The 18,492-nt window shown below is 42.7% G+C and overlaps 1 protein-coding gene across 1 annotated transcript in view; it reads left to right on the forward strand.

The window, feature by feature from the left end:
* Positions 1-18,492, forward strand: part of TPMT (thiopurine S-methyltransferase) — a 149,637-nt gene that overhangs the window by 95,667 nt on the left and 35,478 nt on the right. Inside the window, exons 4-5 of the mRNA XM_069218303.1 lie at positions 7,917-8,049; positions 14,056-14,108. Of these exons, the coding sequence (XP_069074404.1) occupies positions 7,917-8,049; positions 14,056-14,108 (186 nt within the window). The remainder of the gene's footprint in view (positions 1-7,916; positions 8,050-14,055; positions 14,109-18,492) is intronic.

The raw sequence follows: 18,492 nt of genomic DNA on the forward strand, positions 1-18,492 counted from the left end.
TAAATTAGACAGGCAGCGCCACCATCTGGCAGATTGACATAAGTGCAACTGTTAACAATTAAGTGCCAGTGCAGAGCACCAGAAACTCCCTCCTCAAATTAAGCATTGTCACTTACTACCACTGACAAGGCGCTGGAGTGCTTTGTGTCAGGGCAGTATGCTGCTCCTGATGCCATGGTTAGGGGTTAGTCCAGTGTCTTTTGTGACTGTTGGTTTTTGGGTTTAGTTGTCTGTGGTCAATCAACCCTTTCTATGCATTCACTCCACTTTCTCTGTGGTAGATTAAATGAATAGGAGTTAGATGTTGTCATGAGCAGAATATGGGGGGAAGTGGATAGTGCAGATGTTTGGTGCAGTTAATAGATGAGATAGAGGAGGTTAGGTGCTGTTAGGTTGCAGGACTATGACTTTTAAAATAGGAGAGGTTGTGATCTTTGAAATGGGTTGTAGGTAGATTGCAGAACTACTTTACTAGCAATTAAGACAAATGTGAAAGGTACTTAGAGAAGGTTGTGCCCAGAGAGAAAAGGCGTGCAGGGGATGGGAGAGGAAGAAGAGAGTCATTGGAAGGGGAAAGGAGAGGTGCCAATTTTAAATTGTAAGTAACAGTAAAAGATCAGTTTTTCATATCAAATTTTATGAATAAAGAGGGCACTTTTTAAGCCAGTATGCAATTTGAGTATGCAATACTCTAGACTGAGTAAACATTGTTTGCATGTGAAGATGGTGCTATATTCAGAACTTCTGGTAACCACTAGACTCAGGCAAATAGTCTGCGATGCTAGGCTACCACTAGACCACTGCTTTAGCACGGACAATGGATCAACTCAAGGGTTAGACGCTTAAAATAATGACTGGGTGCAGATCTTGACCAGAGATGCTGCAAATGCTGGAGTGGATGTCTTCTCAAGTTTGGCTCACAATATTAATTGTAAAGCGAGGTGATATCTATTTGGGGTACTTCTGGTTTGACATGGCACAAAATGGAGGGAGAGTACAGCTTCCACAGACAATGCAAGTGTACTACCTGGATTCCTGTGATTGGAGGCTGGCGACCCAGACACCGAAATGTAATGAAAACTTTGTTAGCAAGGGACTGCTGATTAGACTTTATGAAGCACTTCCCTTTTATAGGTGGTAGGGGCGAGGGTTGGAACTGCAAATTCTGTTGGCAAGGTGAAAGGGATCCTCAGGGGAGGCCCAGCCTTTTTTAGGTCGAGCGTAGGTAGCGCCCATGCACTGTCTCTACGAGACATGCGATATTCACTCCATGGGCTTTTAGCCCGCCCATTGGCTTTTTATTCGTTACTTGTAATGTCCTTAAAAAATGGTTGCTTGCTGTTAGGTAATATATCTTCTTATTCCCTCCTTTTGCTCATTTGTTCCCTCCCGCAGAGCTGGGACTAACAACTGGTGTTGTTCCACTGTAGTCCTTATCTGTTCATTTCATACACTATTTTTTTTTGTTAGTTTCCATGTTGTGTTCCAAACGCCGCTTGTTTGGCTACTTTCCTACTCATTTTCCAAACACCTCCTGGTAGATCAGTTTGCTGCTCATGTTCCAAGCCTGCCGCCGGGTTTCAAATCGCACAAAGATACCTATACATAGGTGTGTCTTTTTTGTTATTGGTTTACTTTTTGACTTATCACTTTCCTGCTCTGTTTTCAAGTTGTGCTCCGTAATTTGAACTCCATCAGCGTGACGTTTTTTTTATGCAATAGCCTTCTCGCACCAGTATCTGGACTGCATTGGGAAACAGCTCTGCATCGCATCTATCTGCTGTCCCCGTTTAAAACTCACAACGTCACTGATAAATGGTGCTGTGACTTTTTTCAAAATAGCTATGTGTTTCTTTTCTATTTGTTTGTTTGTAATGTGCTTCAGGGCATTTAAAAAGGTAGCGTGTGTTTGCCTCCAAATTGATATGTTTAAATTGAAAACATTGTTTATGTAGGCATACTGTTTAAACAATGTGTTTGCCTCCGTACGTATCACTTGCAAATTAAAAGTATAGATAAGAATGGAAAGACACGCTGCCTTTTACATGCCCCTAATGCACATTAACTCTATCTGAGTGCTGCTCGTTTTCTTTCCACAGTGGCGCAATTTTAGGAAAAGTATTCTCTCACCGACAATTAATTGTATTTTTAAACTGCCCTGCACTGCATCCCCTGACATCATCTTTCAATTTGCACAAAGGCACCAATAAAAAATAAAAAATAAAAAAACTTTTAATAAGTTTAAACAAGACGTAGCATTAAAATACTGTTGCAATATAGCAAACACGACAGGACAGGACACGCTGCCTTTTAATTTGCATAAAGCGTGTGCAAGTAGAAAGGCAGCGTCTCTTTCTCTCATATGATAAACTGCTACAGTATTTTCATTCAACATCTTGTTTATGGTTTATTACACATTTGTGCATATTTGTTCAATCTTACACATTTATGGGTGCATTTTTGCGATTTAAAACATTTCCAAATGTTTAAGGTAATATGTCTTAGGGGTATCTAAAAGGTAGCCTGTCTTTTCCATCCAATTTGCAAATCCAAAAGTAAAAGAACGAAAACACACGCAGTTTTATACATACCATAAAAAGACATTCCCCTGAAAACACAAACTATTAACTTCACAAAAATTAAAATATACGTAAAACACCCCAGATGTCGTTTACCAGCTGATAATAAGTTTGGTGAAGCTAATAAACTAGGGTCATATCTCAGTGGTAAGCTTACCATCTGGTAATTGCGGACAATTCAGTAAAGGTTTACATTCCCAAACAAGACCTATATGCAGTCCAGGAGAGCGAAGCAATCTTTATAGCTATGCTTCTGCTTTCACAGCTCAACCAGAAACTATTCAGGTCTCCTCCGTCACCCCTCTCTCCTTGTTGCGCCCTTTTAACTGCCAATAAAATAAGGTGTCAGTGATTACCAAATGGCCTGCATCACGGCAGCCCGTCTCTTTTCCCCGATTAGAATCAGTTGACCCAAACAATGTACCTACACAATCCCTTTTCAACTTCAAAAAAGGATTTACAATAAAAACAAATGCAACATTTTGGAGATATAGCTAACCATCTCAACAGAATGCAACATTTGCAACATAAATATATAGCAACAAAGTCACAAGCACTCTGTCTTTATTATGCTGCAGAAACATATTACCAGTAAGCATAACAAAAAAAGACGTGTTTCAAGCGCAAACAAGTGTATAACAAACCGAAAGTTACAATAAAAAGATTCAGATTCTGTTTTGTTAACAGCACTTCACATGAGTGCTGCATCCTGGGTACGCTGCCTATCTGGTTAATATTTTATGAACTACTTCTCTGTTTGGAGGTGGGGGATGTTCCCCAAGGGAGGCAGGTATATATTAGCATAAACACACGCCAACTCTGCACCAGACGAAAGCAGAAAAAAATCATGTTGTTGTTATGCCTTCTTATATAGTAGTTCACAATTAAGGTGCATCAAATCAGTGTTGCTTCTCCTTCACTATTCACACTCAAACTACATGTGCACCATTTTGTCACCTTAACCTGCAAATATGCTTTTTTCTTAACAATGCAAACAATGTGTTCATGTCAGATACTCACGTTCTCCCAACCCCATGATTTATAACTTTATTAACAATTCACGTTGTGTACGTCAACATATTTTAGGGCTAATATGTAATGTCTGGTTTATTACAATAAACCCCACCTGTAATGCACACATTTCTAGATCTCCTTTGGGAAAGAGGGGTTTCTCAAGCACCATGCCAACTGTTCTCAAACCACTTTACATGGATGGCCATCTGTTTCAAAATATGCACTATAAATTAAATCAGAAATATTGCGTAACTTTTCATTCCAATTGTAATTTAAGATTTTTAAACGTTTAATATCTAGACATACTGGTGAAAAAAATGTGTGTTATAGAGCAAAATCTTGCGTGTGCAAACGAAATAAAAATATTTCAATTTGACCCCGTGCTTCCTTTCAACACCAAGAAATACATTCTCCATCATGTTTCGTTCGGCAGCGGCTCATCCTCTAACTTTAGGCAGTTAGCTAAATGTATTTACAAACAAAACCCATCTGTGGGTCGCAGCAGCAATGTTACCACTTCTGCATCTCCTTTTACAACCCAAGTAGAAACCATGCTACCCTCTTTGTCACACCCTTCTTCCTTCTTATTAAATAAAGTGTTGATGCTTTCCAAACTGCTTGCATGCGGGACGCCTGTCTCTCTTCTACGCTGAGAAACAATTTACACAAAGCTAAAACATTGGCAAAGCCATCGGCGAGTCCTGTTGTCTATGTCAATGCTTGTTCTTCCTTGATTAAGCTTTTATTTGGACTGATGTCAGCCTGTGGAACCCTCGCACCTTTGTTGTGGGTGCTGCAGGGTTTAAACTATCCTGCTGTGAGGTGCATCAATAGACAACAAGCATTTGCAATACAGTGGGTCTATCGTTTGCTCGAGTTAGAGCTATAAGTGTTGTAAGATCCTAACTGGACTTCTCTTGCCACATAAATTGAAAATGAAAAGTAAAACAGTTGACATAAGCGAGCCGATTCAAAGCACCATTGCCGCCATATGCGCATAGGAGAGACACAGAAGGAAAAATAAGTTTGTTCGTAGTCAAACATATCAGCAAAAGTGCAATTATCCATGTAACAGGGTCGATGGCCAAGGCGGTAACAAAACTGGCCCAAGGAGGAATAAACCTAAAGCATTTACCAATGATAACAAAGTATTTTTGAAAGGCAGTCCCATGAACGAGTGATAGTGATGTGCGTTGGGTAGGCGTGGTTAAAAGCTCACAGAGAGATTACAACAGGCCACAGTGCTTGTGTGCTCTACCTAAAAACAGTTTCTAGAGAGGAACCGGGAGGGGACATTTTCAGCGGGAACATGCCAGATTAGATCCTCAATATGTAGACTTTAGAAACATGTATCACCCTTGTTTTAAAGTGCTCCTGCCTTGTAGTAAACAAGCAGAAGTAAAACTCAACACTCAATAAAGTTAGTTAGAAAGCAGCAATGGAGACTGGCGTATAGAAGCATTAAGGATACAGAAGTCACTGTTGTGGTAACAAAAGTATTCACAGCAAGGCATAGTCGGTAAAAATGTAATGTATACAACGGAACGACTGTCACAGATTAACTTGTCTTCCACTGTGAGAACAGGAGGCAGCACAGGGCGAACGCAGATATAATCACCATTTCATCAAATACACTTAAACACAGTTTAAAAAGGCAACAACAGCATTATAATTTGGGGCAGATTTATTTGTTTATATCCGTGTGCTAATAATATAAAAAAGAAAGGTGGAATGTCTGGCACGACGACCAGGTCTTGGAGCAATTATTTCTGATTCTGCTTATAGTTATTACTGCTTCCATCCAGGCAAGACTGTGTTTTTCTTAGTGCCTCAAAAGGTAAAGAAGGTGCTTCCTACTTATCACTTCCACATTCAGTTGAATGTTCTATTAAACATAATAACTTGAAGTGTAGAATTTTTGGAATAACGATTAAAAAAAATAAAAACATTTTCTTTGTACCTCACATGCACGACCTCGTGTGCATTTCCCTGCATCTCACGTATGGCATCATATGCCTTCTCTCTTCAGCACACTTGCACAGACTTGTGCGTGTCTGCTTCATGGACCTCACATACAGTGTCATGAGTTTGTTCCCTGTATCTTACATGCACAATATCATGTCTGTTTGTTCCTTGCACATAACATGCACATTGTCATGGCATTGTGTCCTTGTACCTCACATGCACAGCCTCATGTATGCCTGATACCTGTACCTCAAATGCAGCATCATGTGTACCTGCTCCTCCTTGCACCACACATTCACAGCCCATGTGCCTGCACCTCACTATTTTCAGTTTTTTCTATGCATCTCACATGCACAGCTTCATGTCTGCTTGTACCACAAATGCCCAGCGCACGTGTGCCTGCTCCTCACATGCAGCATCAAATGTGCCCCCTCTCTGCACCGGACATACACAATTTCAGTTTGTTCGCTGCACCTTACAGTGCCATATCTAAATGTCCCTGCACCTCACATTAAAAGCTCCTTCTCTCTGCTCTGTAACTGAACCTCAAGTACTCAGCTGTTGTGTCTGCCTTTTTTCAGAACCACACATGTAGATAAGTATGTCTGCCTGCTTCTTGCACCTCACATTACAGCTGTCTGCCACACTGTGCCTCACCTCCACATAGTGTGGGTCCCTGCACCTCACAAGCCCAGTTCCAATCTGCCTTTCCCTTGGCACTTTCCCCATACATGCCTGAGGCTGTTCCCCACACATCATATGTACAGCGCTACTTGCCTTCCAGGCTCCTGTTTATAGGAAGCACACGCACAGATAAAAATGTCTGTCAGGCAAAAGCTGAAGTATCTGATACCCTCATTCCACCCACAAAATCTTGTATAGACAGCCCTGATTACGGGCACAGCTCTGTATTTAAGAACACAGCTACTCCCTTGCATGTGCAGCCATACACAAGTACTAGTCCCACGGTGCAGCTGAGGGCAATGTTTCTTAATCATCCCTTTCCCAGGACTACCTGGAAAGGACTTCCCTGAAAGTCTAACCAGCAGGCAGGGTTTGCTGTGGTTATGTTTGGGGAAGGTCTTTTAGAAGCACTGTAATAACATTCTCTCTGTACATTACCAGGTGATGGAGAGCTGCACTGCTTTCTGGTAAAGTAGACAGAGGTGGTCTATGAAGTTTTGGCACATTATGCTCCTCCAGGAGGCTGACCGAAAACAGAAAGCTCTTCACCAGTTCACAAGGTCCTTCCTTGACACCAAAGGAAAACCTTCATCTGCACCCTGCAAGCTTTTTCCCCTTCAATTCACCTGTTTCCCCACAGGTCCTCTTAGGCTTCCTAGCCTTCATATCAAGGCTCCCTGCCCCGTGAGTCACGACCACCATCTCCTGCAACTTACAGGCTCCTTCACTTGCATCCTGGAGGCTCCATCACTGGCAAGACACAAATTCCTTCTTCGACACCTCCAAGAATCTTTCCTCTTCACCTTACAGGCTCCTTGTCCACAGTCCACAGGTTTGTTCAACTGCACCTTATAAGTTCCTTCAATGCACTTCAGAAATTCCCTTTCCAGACCACAGAGTCCTTCAGTGACACCTGAAAGGTTTTTTCTCCATCAACTGGCCGTAGACTCATCAAGTGTATTTTATTGAAAGTTAAATCTGTATGCTAAATAAGAGATCAGAAATTGCAGTAGGCCTACAGGAGAATTAGATAAGTGATTCTGCTTTGGCCCTAGCACTGCCGGATGTCGGTGAAAAAGAGACTTAGGAAGTCATGATCGAATCAAGGGCTGATGTGATAGAAATGAAACAATCAAATACTCCCCAGAAAATAGTTTACAAGCAAAGTCAAAAACTAGGGAAAACATTACAAAATAATGAGTCTATAATGTATCTGAAGAAACATTAAAAATAAGAATAACAAGGGTTGTGGGGTAACAATCATCAATGATGTGTGTCTGTGGTATCTGTTGCTTTTACATTTTGTAAGGATGTGTGCTTCTTTGGGTGTTGAAGGAAGGTAGAGATGGAGTGAGAAAACCACTGTTTAGGTAGAACTCACTGATGGCTAATGTGTCATTATGGTTCTGTCACGGTTATGTATTGTATCTGAAAAATACAACAAAAAATATGTATTAAAAGGACAAATAATACAAAGAAAAGAACAGTGCTAAAATGAATTTGTGATAGGCATCACAGTAGACTCAACAATGAGAAGACTGGAATTGACAAAAATGAATCCATGTGCTCCAACACATAAACTCCATAAGTTTATCATTGCTGTCTGCATATCATGTCAGTAAGTGACATCTAACACAAGAATTGAAGTGCTAACCTTATTTAATGTTTGTTTAGGTTAGCAGATATGGGACACACAATTACTGGAGTGGACGTTAGTGAAATTGGACTAAAAGACTTCTTCACTGAACAGAACGTTCCATATGTTGAAGAAGACGTTCCTGAAATACCTGGGGCCAAATTATTTAAGGTTTGATTTGTATGTTGAACCATAGCTACCTCCACCTGCCTTCTAACCCTCTGATTTCCCTATGAGTGTTTTTTAAGATTGAAATAGTGGATTTGGTTTGCAAGTGTTCCTTGAAGACTGATCACATTTTGCTCCTAAAACCTCCTTCAAAGGCTAATTCTCTCTCATTACAGTTTGATTCTTCTTACTGTTTTGTTCCCAAGTAGTGGGATCCTGGTGATACATTCTGTGATGGCGATGGGAACTGATTCTCAAAGCACTTAAAATTGAGCGGAGGATGCAGCCGTTAGCTTCTGGCTCACCCCCTTCTACAACATTATATTTGCCCCATAGACGTAAATGCAGTGGATTGCATGTATTCAAATACTTGTGTGACACTTTATTTTCCAATTTTTAACATATCAACATTCGTAGAGAAAATATATGTTTGTAGCATGTCTGGCGGTAGATATACATGCTTTGCATACTTCTGCCATCTAGTGTTGGGCTCAGGCTTTTGCAATTTGTTTTTCATCTAATAAGAGCCTCACGTCACTAAATGTGATGTGACTCCTCCTGGTGGACACTGCGCATAGGCACTGACTCCATTTTAGATAATTGTTTTCTGCTTCTCAGGTTCAGACGTGTTTTGAGAGGACCCCGAGTTTCTTGTGTGCTGAACTCGGGTCTTCAGCCTGGATGATTATCTTTTGATCCTGGTGCATTGGCTATGACTTGTCACCATTCTTTCATCTTTCGGACACAGCAATACCTCCAGAGATACTGAAACTCTTTGTTGAGCTCTAGGGGCAACCGGGTCCCCCTGCCAACTGACCGCACCCTTTGTGGTTCATGTGTCATCTCCAGACTTCCAACACTAGAGAATGTTGATCGCATGTGGGTGATGGAATGGACACCCTTTCAAATTGACCTCACTGTTATTCCATATACATGTTGGCAGACCACCATAATGTGTGCACATTTGCATGCCTTTGGAACACCATGATGCCTCCTGTGTGTTGATCCACGCCTTCCAATCCCAGAAGTCTCTGAGGTACCAAAGGTACACCACAAGATGTACCAATAAACAGAGCCCCAAACATCTTTGGGGAAGAAAATTCCTGTAGTGCTGAAGAACAGGAAGACGCTGAGCCATCCCGACTCCGTCCTCACAGACTATACACAGCCCGGATACTGTCTACTCCAGTGCATCAGAGCATGAGGTGATGGAGGACAAAGCCCAGTGGCCCTCTTACTAAGACCACATCCAGGGTCTTGAGTGTACCATTAAGGCCAGAAACCCATACCATCAAGCCATGGCCCTCGGAAAAAGGCCAGTGCTGAGGTAAAACACCAGTCCAGCAGGAGTCTGGTGTTGAGCTCCAACTAAGCACCCAAACAGATGCCCCTTAAGTGCCCCTGCCACCTTTGGGCATCGATCGGCACCTGGATAATGCTTCAGAACCGAGCAAGCTGCCACCCCAAGGTGTCAAACCCCATTGACTGTCTTGCCTCTCCTGCTCCAATGGCACCAAGTACCTTTGCTCTGACCCGAAACAAGCAATAAGGTTTCACCTGCACTTGTGGGCAAGACTTCCATAACTCCAAAAAGCCTTCCTTGATGCCAGACTCTCAGTTGAAGCCTCTGTCATCAGTCAACTCCAAGGAAGTGGAGTATCCTGTACAGTGGAGATTGTAGTTTTTACCAGTACTGTAAGGCATTTTGATGTCTGCTGCAGATAATGTCACATAGTCTTTTAATGTAAGAGTAGTTACTCCAAGGGTTGAAAAAAGTTTAAGCCCCAATGTGGTGACCCTGTGTCTACCAAGAGCCAGGTTCCTCCCAACTCTTTAGTAGTCCACACCGTCCACTAGTGTGTCTGTGCGTAAGTCATTGGTGAGCTCTTATCCCCAAGGAGATTAAAAAGATTGATAAGGGAGTCAAGAGGGTAGTGGTTGGGGCAGCAGCGCATTGGTACATGGCTAATTCTGTTGCACTCCTATCCATGTATGAGAGGGCTCAGTGGGAGGAGATGTCGGGGAGTATAAGAAAAAAGGTGAGGAAATTGTGTCCGAGGACAAGATCATCTCATGTCATGGATATAGCTCTTAAAGGCATCAGTACTAGCATCCTCCACAGGCGTCATAACTGGTGCTCTGTCTCCCGGTTCGAACCCAAGGTCCAGCAGCAGCTCTTCTTCCTCCTGTTTGACAGGGAACAGCTCTTCAAACCCTAGGTTGATGAATTTCCGGTGAAAATAATGGGTGATACAGAGGCAGTGAAATCACTGAGGGTGCTATAAACTGCACCACAATGGGGCTCCTTTCCGGGTTACAGCAGCAAGACCTACAAGGGTAAGTGAAGAGGTGCTTCCAAGGGTACTGCCACTTCCAGACAGTGACTTGCCCTGCCTCTCCTCGATCACTCGCCACCTCTTTCTCTTGGGAAGAAATCACATCCAACCAGTGGGTCGTAGCAGTGGTGTGCTGCGGGTGTAACCTTGAACTACACATAACTCCTTCCAATGTTTCACCCTGTACGCATGCTCTCAGAAAGGAACACCTTTTCTTCCTTCAGGAACAAGTTCAGGCCCTCCCACAGAAGGAAGCCATAGAAAGAGTGCCTCTGCAAAATGGTAAGGACATTTTCATGTGAACCAGCAGGATGTCACCCCTCCTCCAATAGGGCGATTACATGATGGAGCTCAACCTCAATGACGTCTACTTCCACACACCCATTCACCCTGCTCATCGCTGGTACCTTAGCTTTGTGGAAAGTGGACAGAACTTCTAATTCAAAGTACTTTCTTTCTGGGTCATTGTGGCTGCAAGGTTGTTTACGAAGTGCCTCACAGTGGTGGTTGCGCATCTGCGAAGGGGGAGATTTCATGATTTCCCCTACCTCAACGATTGGCTAATCAAGAGCGGCAGCAGGCTGCAGTGTCTAGCCCACAAACAGGTAGCAGTTTTCCTGTTTCGCAGCTTGCAACCCCAGGAGATAGGGAAAGCGAACTCAACCAGCAAAGAGTCACCGCCTTTTAGCAGCTGCTGCTTCTTTTTTAGCACAATCATCAGCTCACGGTCAGGACTTTGATGCACCTTCTAAGAATGATGGGCTCCTGTATCGCCTTTGTATCTCAGGCTAGGCTGCATATGGGCCCACTGAAGAGGGTGCCTCACAGTTCAATAATGGAGAGTCACTTGGAAAATCTAGTGTTATTTGAGGTCAGGACTCATCACTATCTACAATGGTGGAAACTTGTTGCACGGCAGGCCTTTCTTAGACCCTGTTCTGCAGGTGACCATTAACACAGTTGCCTCTCTCACAAGTTTGGATGTGCATCTCAATTACATCACTGCACAGGGAATGTTGCCCCCTCAGCAGCTGGTTCGCCACATCAACTACCTGAAACTCTTAGCTGTTCATCTGGCTGTCAAAACCTTCCTCCAGTTCATTCAGGACAAAGAAGTCCTCATCAAGACAGACAACATGACTGCCATGTACTACCTACTGAAAAAGGAGGGCACACACTCTTCCCGGCTGTCACAATGCAGGGATATTGGCATTGGGCATTTGGCAACAATATATACTTCATGGGGGCACACCTTCTGAAGGTGGACACTGACTTTGTGGACCTGCTCAGACTCTTTGGGCCTTTTCAGTGAAAAGTGCACTATAATTGATTTGGTCAAGGATATTTGCCTATGCTTTTACTAATTTCCCACTACTTCCTCAGATGGTGAGGAAGTTAAGGCAAACATTGCTGATGTTCATACTGATAGCTCCTACCGCTATCCTACCACCTGTCCATCAGCCCTACTGACGAGCTCGTGTTCAGGCCGGTCCTTCTCTTACAGAGGCAAGGTCAAGCTAGATATCCAAACAATACAACCTGGTGATCTGACACTTAAAGTCCTAGAATTTTGGGTTTTCAATATTCCCTATGAAAATATGTCTATCGTAAGAGAAGCTTGACGTCCCACAACACAGGCCTGATATGCTGCAAAATACAAAAGATTAGTTCACTACTGTATTTCCAGAAATCTGGATCCGTTAAAGCCTACCGTCTAGGACATCATCTGTGATGTCCTCCATTTGCAAAAGTCAGGCCTCACATACACCTCTGTATGTTTACAGTTAACAGCATTTGAAGCTTAAATGCAGAACAGAGAACATTCATCCCTTTTAGAATTGCGGTTGTTACAGCATTCAGGGATGGTCTCTAGAGGGTTATACCCATAGAGTGCCTCCTTCCCCCTGTGTAGAATCTTAATATAGTCTTTACAAGGTGTATGTGGTCACTCTTTAAATCTTTGCACTCATGCCCCCTAAGTTGCTGTCCTGGAAGGTAACATTCCTTGTGACCATTACATGTCTCAGATGCATTAGTGAACTGCATTCACCTATCCTTCAAGAGCCATTTCTTCAGGTCCATAAAGGCAAGCTTGTTCTTGGAACTAATCCATAGTTAAACTTTTGGGTGGTTTCATCATTCCATGTTAAACAGACTATAGAGCTTCCAGACTTTTTCCTGCTGCCAGATTCGGTAGCGGAAAGAGTGCTGCACACCTTAGGTATCGAAAGAGCTCTTATACATAACACCGAAAGGACCAAGCCTTTTGGCAATTTTGACCAGCTCTTCAGAGGCTTTTCAAAACCTTACAAAAGTCATCCAATCTCTAAGGCAGGCATAGCTAGATGGATAGTGAGATTTATCCAAACCTGCTACTATGAAGCAAAGAGAGTCCTACCGGTATACCGAACGCACTTTACTAGTAAGAAAGGGTTCACCATGACCTTCTTAGGAAACATTATGACAACTGATATTTGCAAAGCAGCAACCTGGTGAACATCACACACTTCTACAACTGTGTGGATATCTTAGCCACCTAAATGACATGGTGGACAGTTTTAGGGACCTTCCTTAATACATCTGCATCTTCACACACCAGCCACCTCTTCTAGAGGGCATTGATTTACAGATAATGCAAAGCATATGCATCTCGAGTCATGCAAGCGCATTTGTTTGTAGCTGGTAGTGCTATAGATTCATGTGTCTGCTGAAAGCCTGTGTTTTTGCATATTGTATTGTATTGTATTGTAATCGTATTTATATAGCGCTTACTACCCCCGATGAGGCGTCAAAGCGCTTTTCGATGAGTAGCACGCTACTCTGGAACCCAACAAGAATTAGTGATGGATTAGTATCGGGAAATAATGAGTACAGTTTTAGTATTATTATGAGTTAATTTGAGCCGCGGATATGAGAGTTTGTTAGTTAGATTGACTGGAGTAATGGAGGGGTGGAGGAGGAAAGAAATCCAGAAGTGTTCATTTGGAGTATATCCTACATTTACTCAACCCAAAGGCTTGGGATGAGTAAAGGGGGGTGGAGGAGGGAAGAGAATGTGGAAGGGTTAGGGTGAGCATAGTAGCAGGGCGAGATAAATGCGGGAGAATTTAGTAGGGTTGTGTGGGAGGTCACAGTAGTAGAGTGAGGTTTGGTGAGTTAGATGTGGAAGCGGAGGGAAGAGCTTAGACAGAGTTATTTAGGAGATTAAAGTAGTAGAAGGAACTTGGGATGAGTCAGAGTGAGAATGGAGGATAGTTTGATAGAGACATGACATATGATGATGAGTAGATAAGTGTGATAAGATGAGAGCAGGAATTCATAGATATCTAGTATAACAACCCACCCAGGAGCTATGTTCACTGGAAACTCCATACATAATCTCACCCATTGTGCGAAAACAATCTAACATGAAGTCGATGCCCATGTGCAATGTCCACCAGGAGGACGGAGGAGTCATATCACATCTTGTTACGCAAGAGACGTCTTCAAAGAAAAAACACTTGTGAATGTCCAAACCCAGCACTAGATGGGAGGTGTATGCAAAGCATGAATCTACAGTACTATACACTACAAACAGATATTTACAAGATAAGTAAAATTTTCCTTGTGTGACTTCAAAAGTGTCTCAGTTTTGTAAGTATGTGGACTCATTTTATTTTTCTGATTATTGCAGAGCTCATCTGGAAATATTTCACTCTACTGTTGTAGTTTCTATGATTTTATCAGGTAAGAATTCATAGTATTTTTTCAGCATGTAGTTAATGTCTAGGTCATGTTTTCTGTTCTTCGTGGTTTACAATTTTGATTTTCCTCTAGTTGAACTGTGGCGTTTTATCTAAATTGCTTGACTTGTAGCTTGGATTGCCTATTACTAAATTACATTTGCTGACATTTTAGAAACTGGAAATGCGTTGAAGGACTGTGATTTGCAAAATGCCGGTTTGAAACTGCAAAATGTCATTTTACTAAACCCATTTTGTGACTCATTAAAGCCTTTTAAAATTGCAAAATGGGTATACTGACTCATTCCGTTTCGGAAGAGGTTGGTGTAAAAGGGACATTCCTTCCAATTTGCAAATCTAAATGAAATGTGTCAGTGGTTTATTACTTCAATTGTGGTCGCAAACCATTGAAATATTGACTACTTCTCAACGGAGGTGGTAAGCCATTTGAAAAGGGGAAGCGGTACTAGTTAGATGACTACCTTTGAGAATTGTGTCTGATAACCTTGGGTAGCTGGTGGTGGTCCAGAGGACCACTGCCTGCACCTCCATCCCCAATATGTTCCCAAACAGGAAACCTTTTTCATAGGCAGCAATGATGGTTTGCTGTCCCTTGACGCCACTGTTATTGTGCTTGTGCCTATCAAAGGGGTTGGAAATAGTGACCTGCCTAATTATTATTAATTAGGCAGTCGTAATATAACCCGTGCAACTGGAGAATTGTGACACAACCTATCAATACATAGAAACAGGTCCTAAATGGACAGTGAACATTTTTCAACCACTATTTGTGATTGGGTTGTTTATCCAACATGCTCCTGGTTCCTCAAACAAATAAGACACATGGGTAAAGGTTAGTTATCTGCATGATAACAGCATCGACTAACAGTATAAGACCATTCTTAGTTTTGAGAGCAGACCATTCTAAAAATGAAAACCCTTTCAACTCCAGCCTAAGGGCGTAGTAAAAACCACAATAGCTTAAAGTAGCTTGCCCTTCCTTCCCCCACTGACTGCTGCTATATGTTTTTCAGTTACATCCGCTTTCGGGAGAGGAGCTGGATCTCACAGGAGGTTCAGCCGTATTTTACACACGCTTGATGTTCCTAGTTAATCAGTTTCTTTCTGAGCACCCATGAGCCTCTTGCAGATGCCCGAAACTCCCTCTTCACCAGCAGCATGGTAAATGGAACATGAGCTCTAAAGCAAGTTAGGAATGTGGACTTTTCTGACCCCAGTTAGATAATACTAGACAACAATACTTGGAGTGCAGTTGTACCCTCCCTTCTCTGGGACACAGTGTCATTACATCTGCTGCACTAATGGCATTTTCTCCAATTGTATTATTTTCAGCAGAAACCGTTCTCCTTCTGCTGTGATTTTCAGACAGGTACAACCCGCTGTAATTGTGATACATTTGCAGCAGCCAAAGGGGATGGCTTAGGTGTGCAGAAACACGTTTTGTAGTATCATATCCTGATTCACAGAATCACAATAACTGAAATTTTGCAGATGCAATTAGCCCTTTTATTAGCAGAATATGGGCGTTCCCTGGGCAGGAGGGGGCAGTGACCATTGGAAATGTGGATTTGTCTACTGATTAACATATTTAAAACGATAGGTGTAAATGTGTAAATGGAGTGCACTAGGTTCTCATTAACACCCAATATTTACAGGTGCAGATGAACAGGTTTCTCCGCAAAGAAACAAGGAACATTCCGCCCCCCAAAGGTTAAAAAAAAAGTTCACGTTCATTAGCAAACTTCCTGCTATTGAGTTAGGCATACACAATCTACTGTTTGCAGAGTGTGTGTGTTTCAGTTATTTGAGAAAAATATGTAAATCCACTACAGTCACACAAGTAAACATGTGAAAAAGATTTAGGATTTTTAAACCATTTTTGTTTCAGCACAAGGCTTCAGATTCACCAAAAGTATCAAAGAGCAGCCAGCAGTTGATCACAGGTGCAGTTCCAGCAACACTACAAACTGTGTAGCAAGGCAGACATCCAGGCACAGTTATTAGTAGCCAGGCCGTTAAACATCTAACATGAACTGATGCAATAATGGAAAGGAAGGAGCAAAGAGTCTTCCGATGCACAGGGCAAACAATGACTCCAAAACACACAACTCCTTATTAGTAAAAGTGAATGGGGCACAGTCCTTTCTGTTTATACTAATTGTATGTGAATATTCCCATTGTATTTCCCATTTTTGATGTTTTGGGACCAATTCACAAAGTCATGAAAGCGTATATAAAAAGTACTTTAGGAATACCACTTTATGGTTTCCAAAATGCCCTTTTGAATAGACCCCCATAGTCTTTAGTCGAACTGAGCATCTTCTGACATGCACTGACTTCTGTATTTAATGGAGGATGACACTTGGCCCTCTTTATTTGTCCACTATCTGAGGACTGCAGCGCCAGTGCCAACACAGGAGTCAGACAAGAAACATCTGGTGCGATCTAGTGTAGTGTCCCGTCCACTTGCCAACCCACATGCCACAGTTGATGGTAAATCTCTGAGCAGCTCCAGTGCAGAGTGAGGGGCACAGTGATCCTGAATATATTATACGATACAAGTGCCCCGGCATCCTCTCCAGTCAAGGTGCTGCCTTCTGTGTTCCGCTTGTATTCAATTTCTTTTTCGTTGTTCTCTTTTTGTAAAAGATGTGTCTGAAGGCGGGGCTTGCCATGTCTTTGCAAACATTAGAGTGTGTGGTGTAGTCATGGGCCCTTGGCGCCTAGAATTATTGCCCTGTGCATTGTTCCAATTGAAGAAGCAGCTGTAACCGTCCCAGCCAAAGGCCAAGATCTGAAGAACTTTAATCCTGCGTTGATTATCCAATATAACAACTGTATGTGTAGAGTTAGACTAATTTAAGAATCATTCTATAAGAGCAGGTTTAAGGAAAAATGCCAAAAAGGGCAACGTCCAGTACCAATGAGCGGCACTTCACATACAGAAGCAAGATTATAATTTTGTTGTGAGTTGAAATGCCTCATGCGACAAGGTGTGCCTAGAGCTTATTAGGGCAGACACACTTACAGTGGCAGCTGGTAATCTTTTGAGAGTGCTCAGGGGAGTTAAGGGAGGGTTGCCTTGAATTCCAACATTCAAAGCAATCACTTTTTTGGTGGAGTGCTTGTGGGGGTTCTCTCATGGAGTCAGTTTTGCAAATAATTGGCTCATGTTGGAAAATGGGTTATTGGTAAGGGCAGGTAAGTACCTACACTTAGCAATAGACCACCAACCTCCATTTAGGTCCAGTTAGGTCTCAGCAAATTAAACCCAGCTCAACCCTTGGTAGCTTGGCAACGAGCAACAAGGCTTAATTTAGGAGACAGAGTGTAACGCATTCAAATATCACAAAACAGTAATTAAATAAAACACAGGAAACAGTTTAAAAATCCAAAATCAATTTATAACAATAGGTAAATTTTTTATCTTTAATATGACACAAAAACGAATAAAATCGGATAAGGGGAACCAGAGATATGAATTTGTAAAGAATTATTGTTTTCTAGCACCTAGAAACAAAAAGCACCAATCTGGTCATCTGGTCGCACCTCGACCGGGGCAAAGTCAAAGTTTAAGGCCAACCTCGATGGAGCCCGGCTCGGCTACAGCCCGCAGGAGGCATTGGTCAAAAGTTTACCTTTGGACTTAGTCGTTTTTCTGAAGATTTTCTTCAGCGGGACGAACCTGCCAATCCAATCCGACCTCCTGGAACTCTTCCTCGGATACGTGTCGTGGGAACCCACTGTGGAGATTTTTACCTTCGGACTTAGTCGTTTTTTCGAGGTGAAAATCTTTCGACCGGGGCAAACCTGGATCTTGATCCGACGTCCTTGAAGCCATCCTCGGATATGCTGGATGGGAGGTCGCGGTCAACTTCCTACGTTTGGACTTAGTCTCTTTTTTTTAGATTTTCCTCACCGGGACGAACCTGCAAGTCAGGCTGGGTCGCAGTTGAGGCAAGCCGGCTAGAGTTGCCGCGGCAGGTCGGTCCCTCTATGGAGCTTTTTTCCCTAAGTTCTCCGAAGTCCTCCGAACTTCTGGATCTTCTTCAAGAAGTTCTTTTAATGTTTTTGTGGGGTCCACAGCTCACCCCAAGGTTCCAGAAGCTCTGAGATGCTCCTTGGGGGTGTGGACTACAACTCCCAGAATGCACGTGGCACAAACTCCTTTTTGGCCACTGGACAGTGTTCAGCTGGTTGGTTTCTTCAGGAGTTGGTATAGGGGACTCTGGTTAGCAAGTTTTCACCTGTAGCAAACAGGGAGTCCCTCCTTGAACCAGTTGAAGCCAGGCAAAGTCCTTCTGGTGGTGAAGCCCAAGTGTGCAGCTGGTGCAATCCTTCAGAGTGCAGGGTCCAGGTGCAGGCCA

The sequence above is a fragment of the Pleurodeles waltl genome, chromosome 2_1 (assembly GCF_031143425.1).
Source record: "Pleurodeles waltl isolate 20211129_DDA chromosome 2_1, aPleWal1.hap1.20221129, whole genome shotgun sequence".
Lineage (NCBI taxonomy): Eukaryota > Metazoa > Chordata > Amphibia > Caudata > Salamandridae > Pleurodeles > Pleurodeles waltl.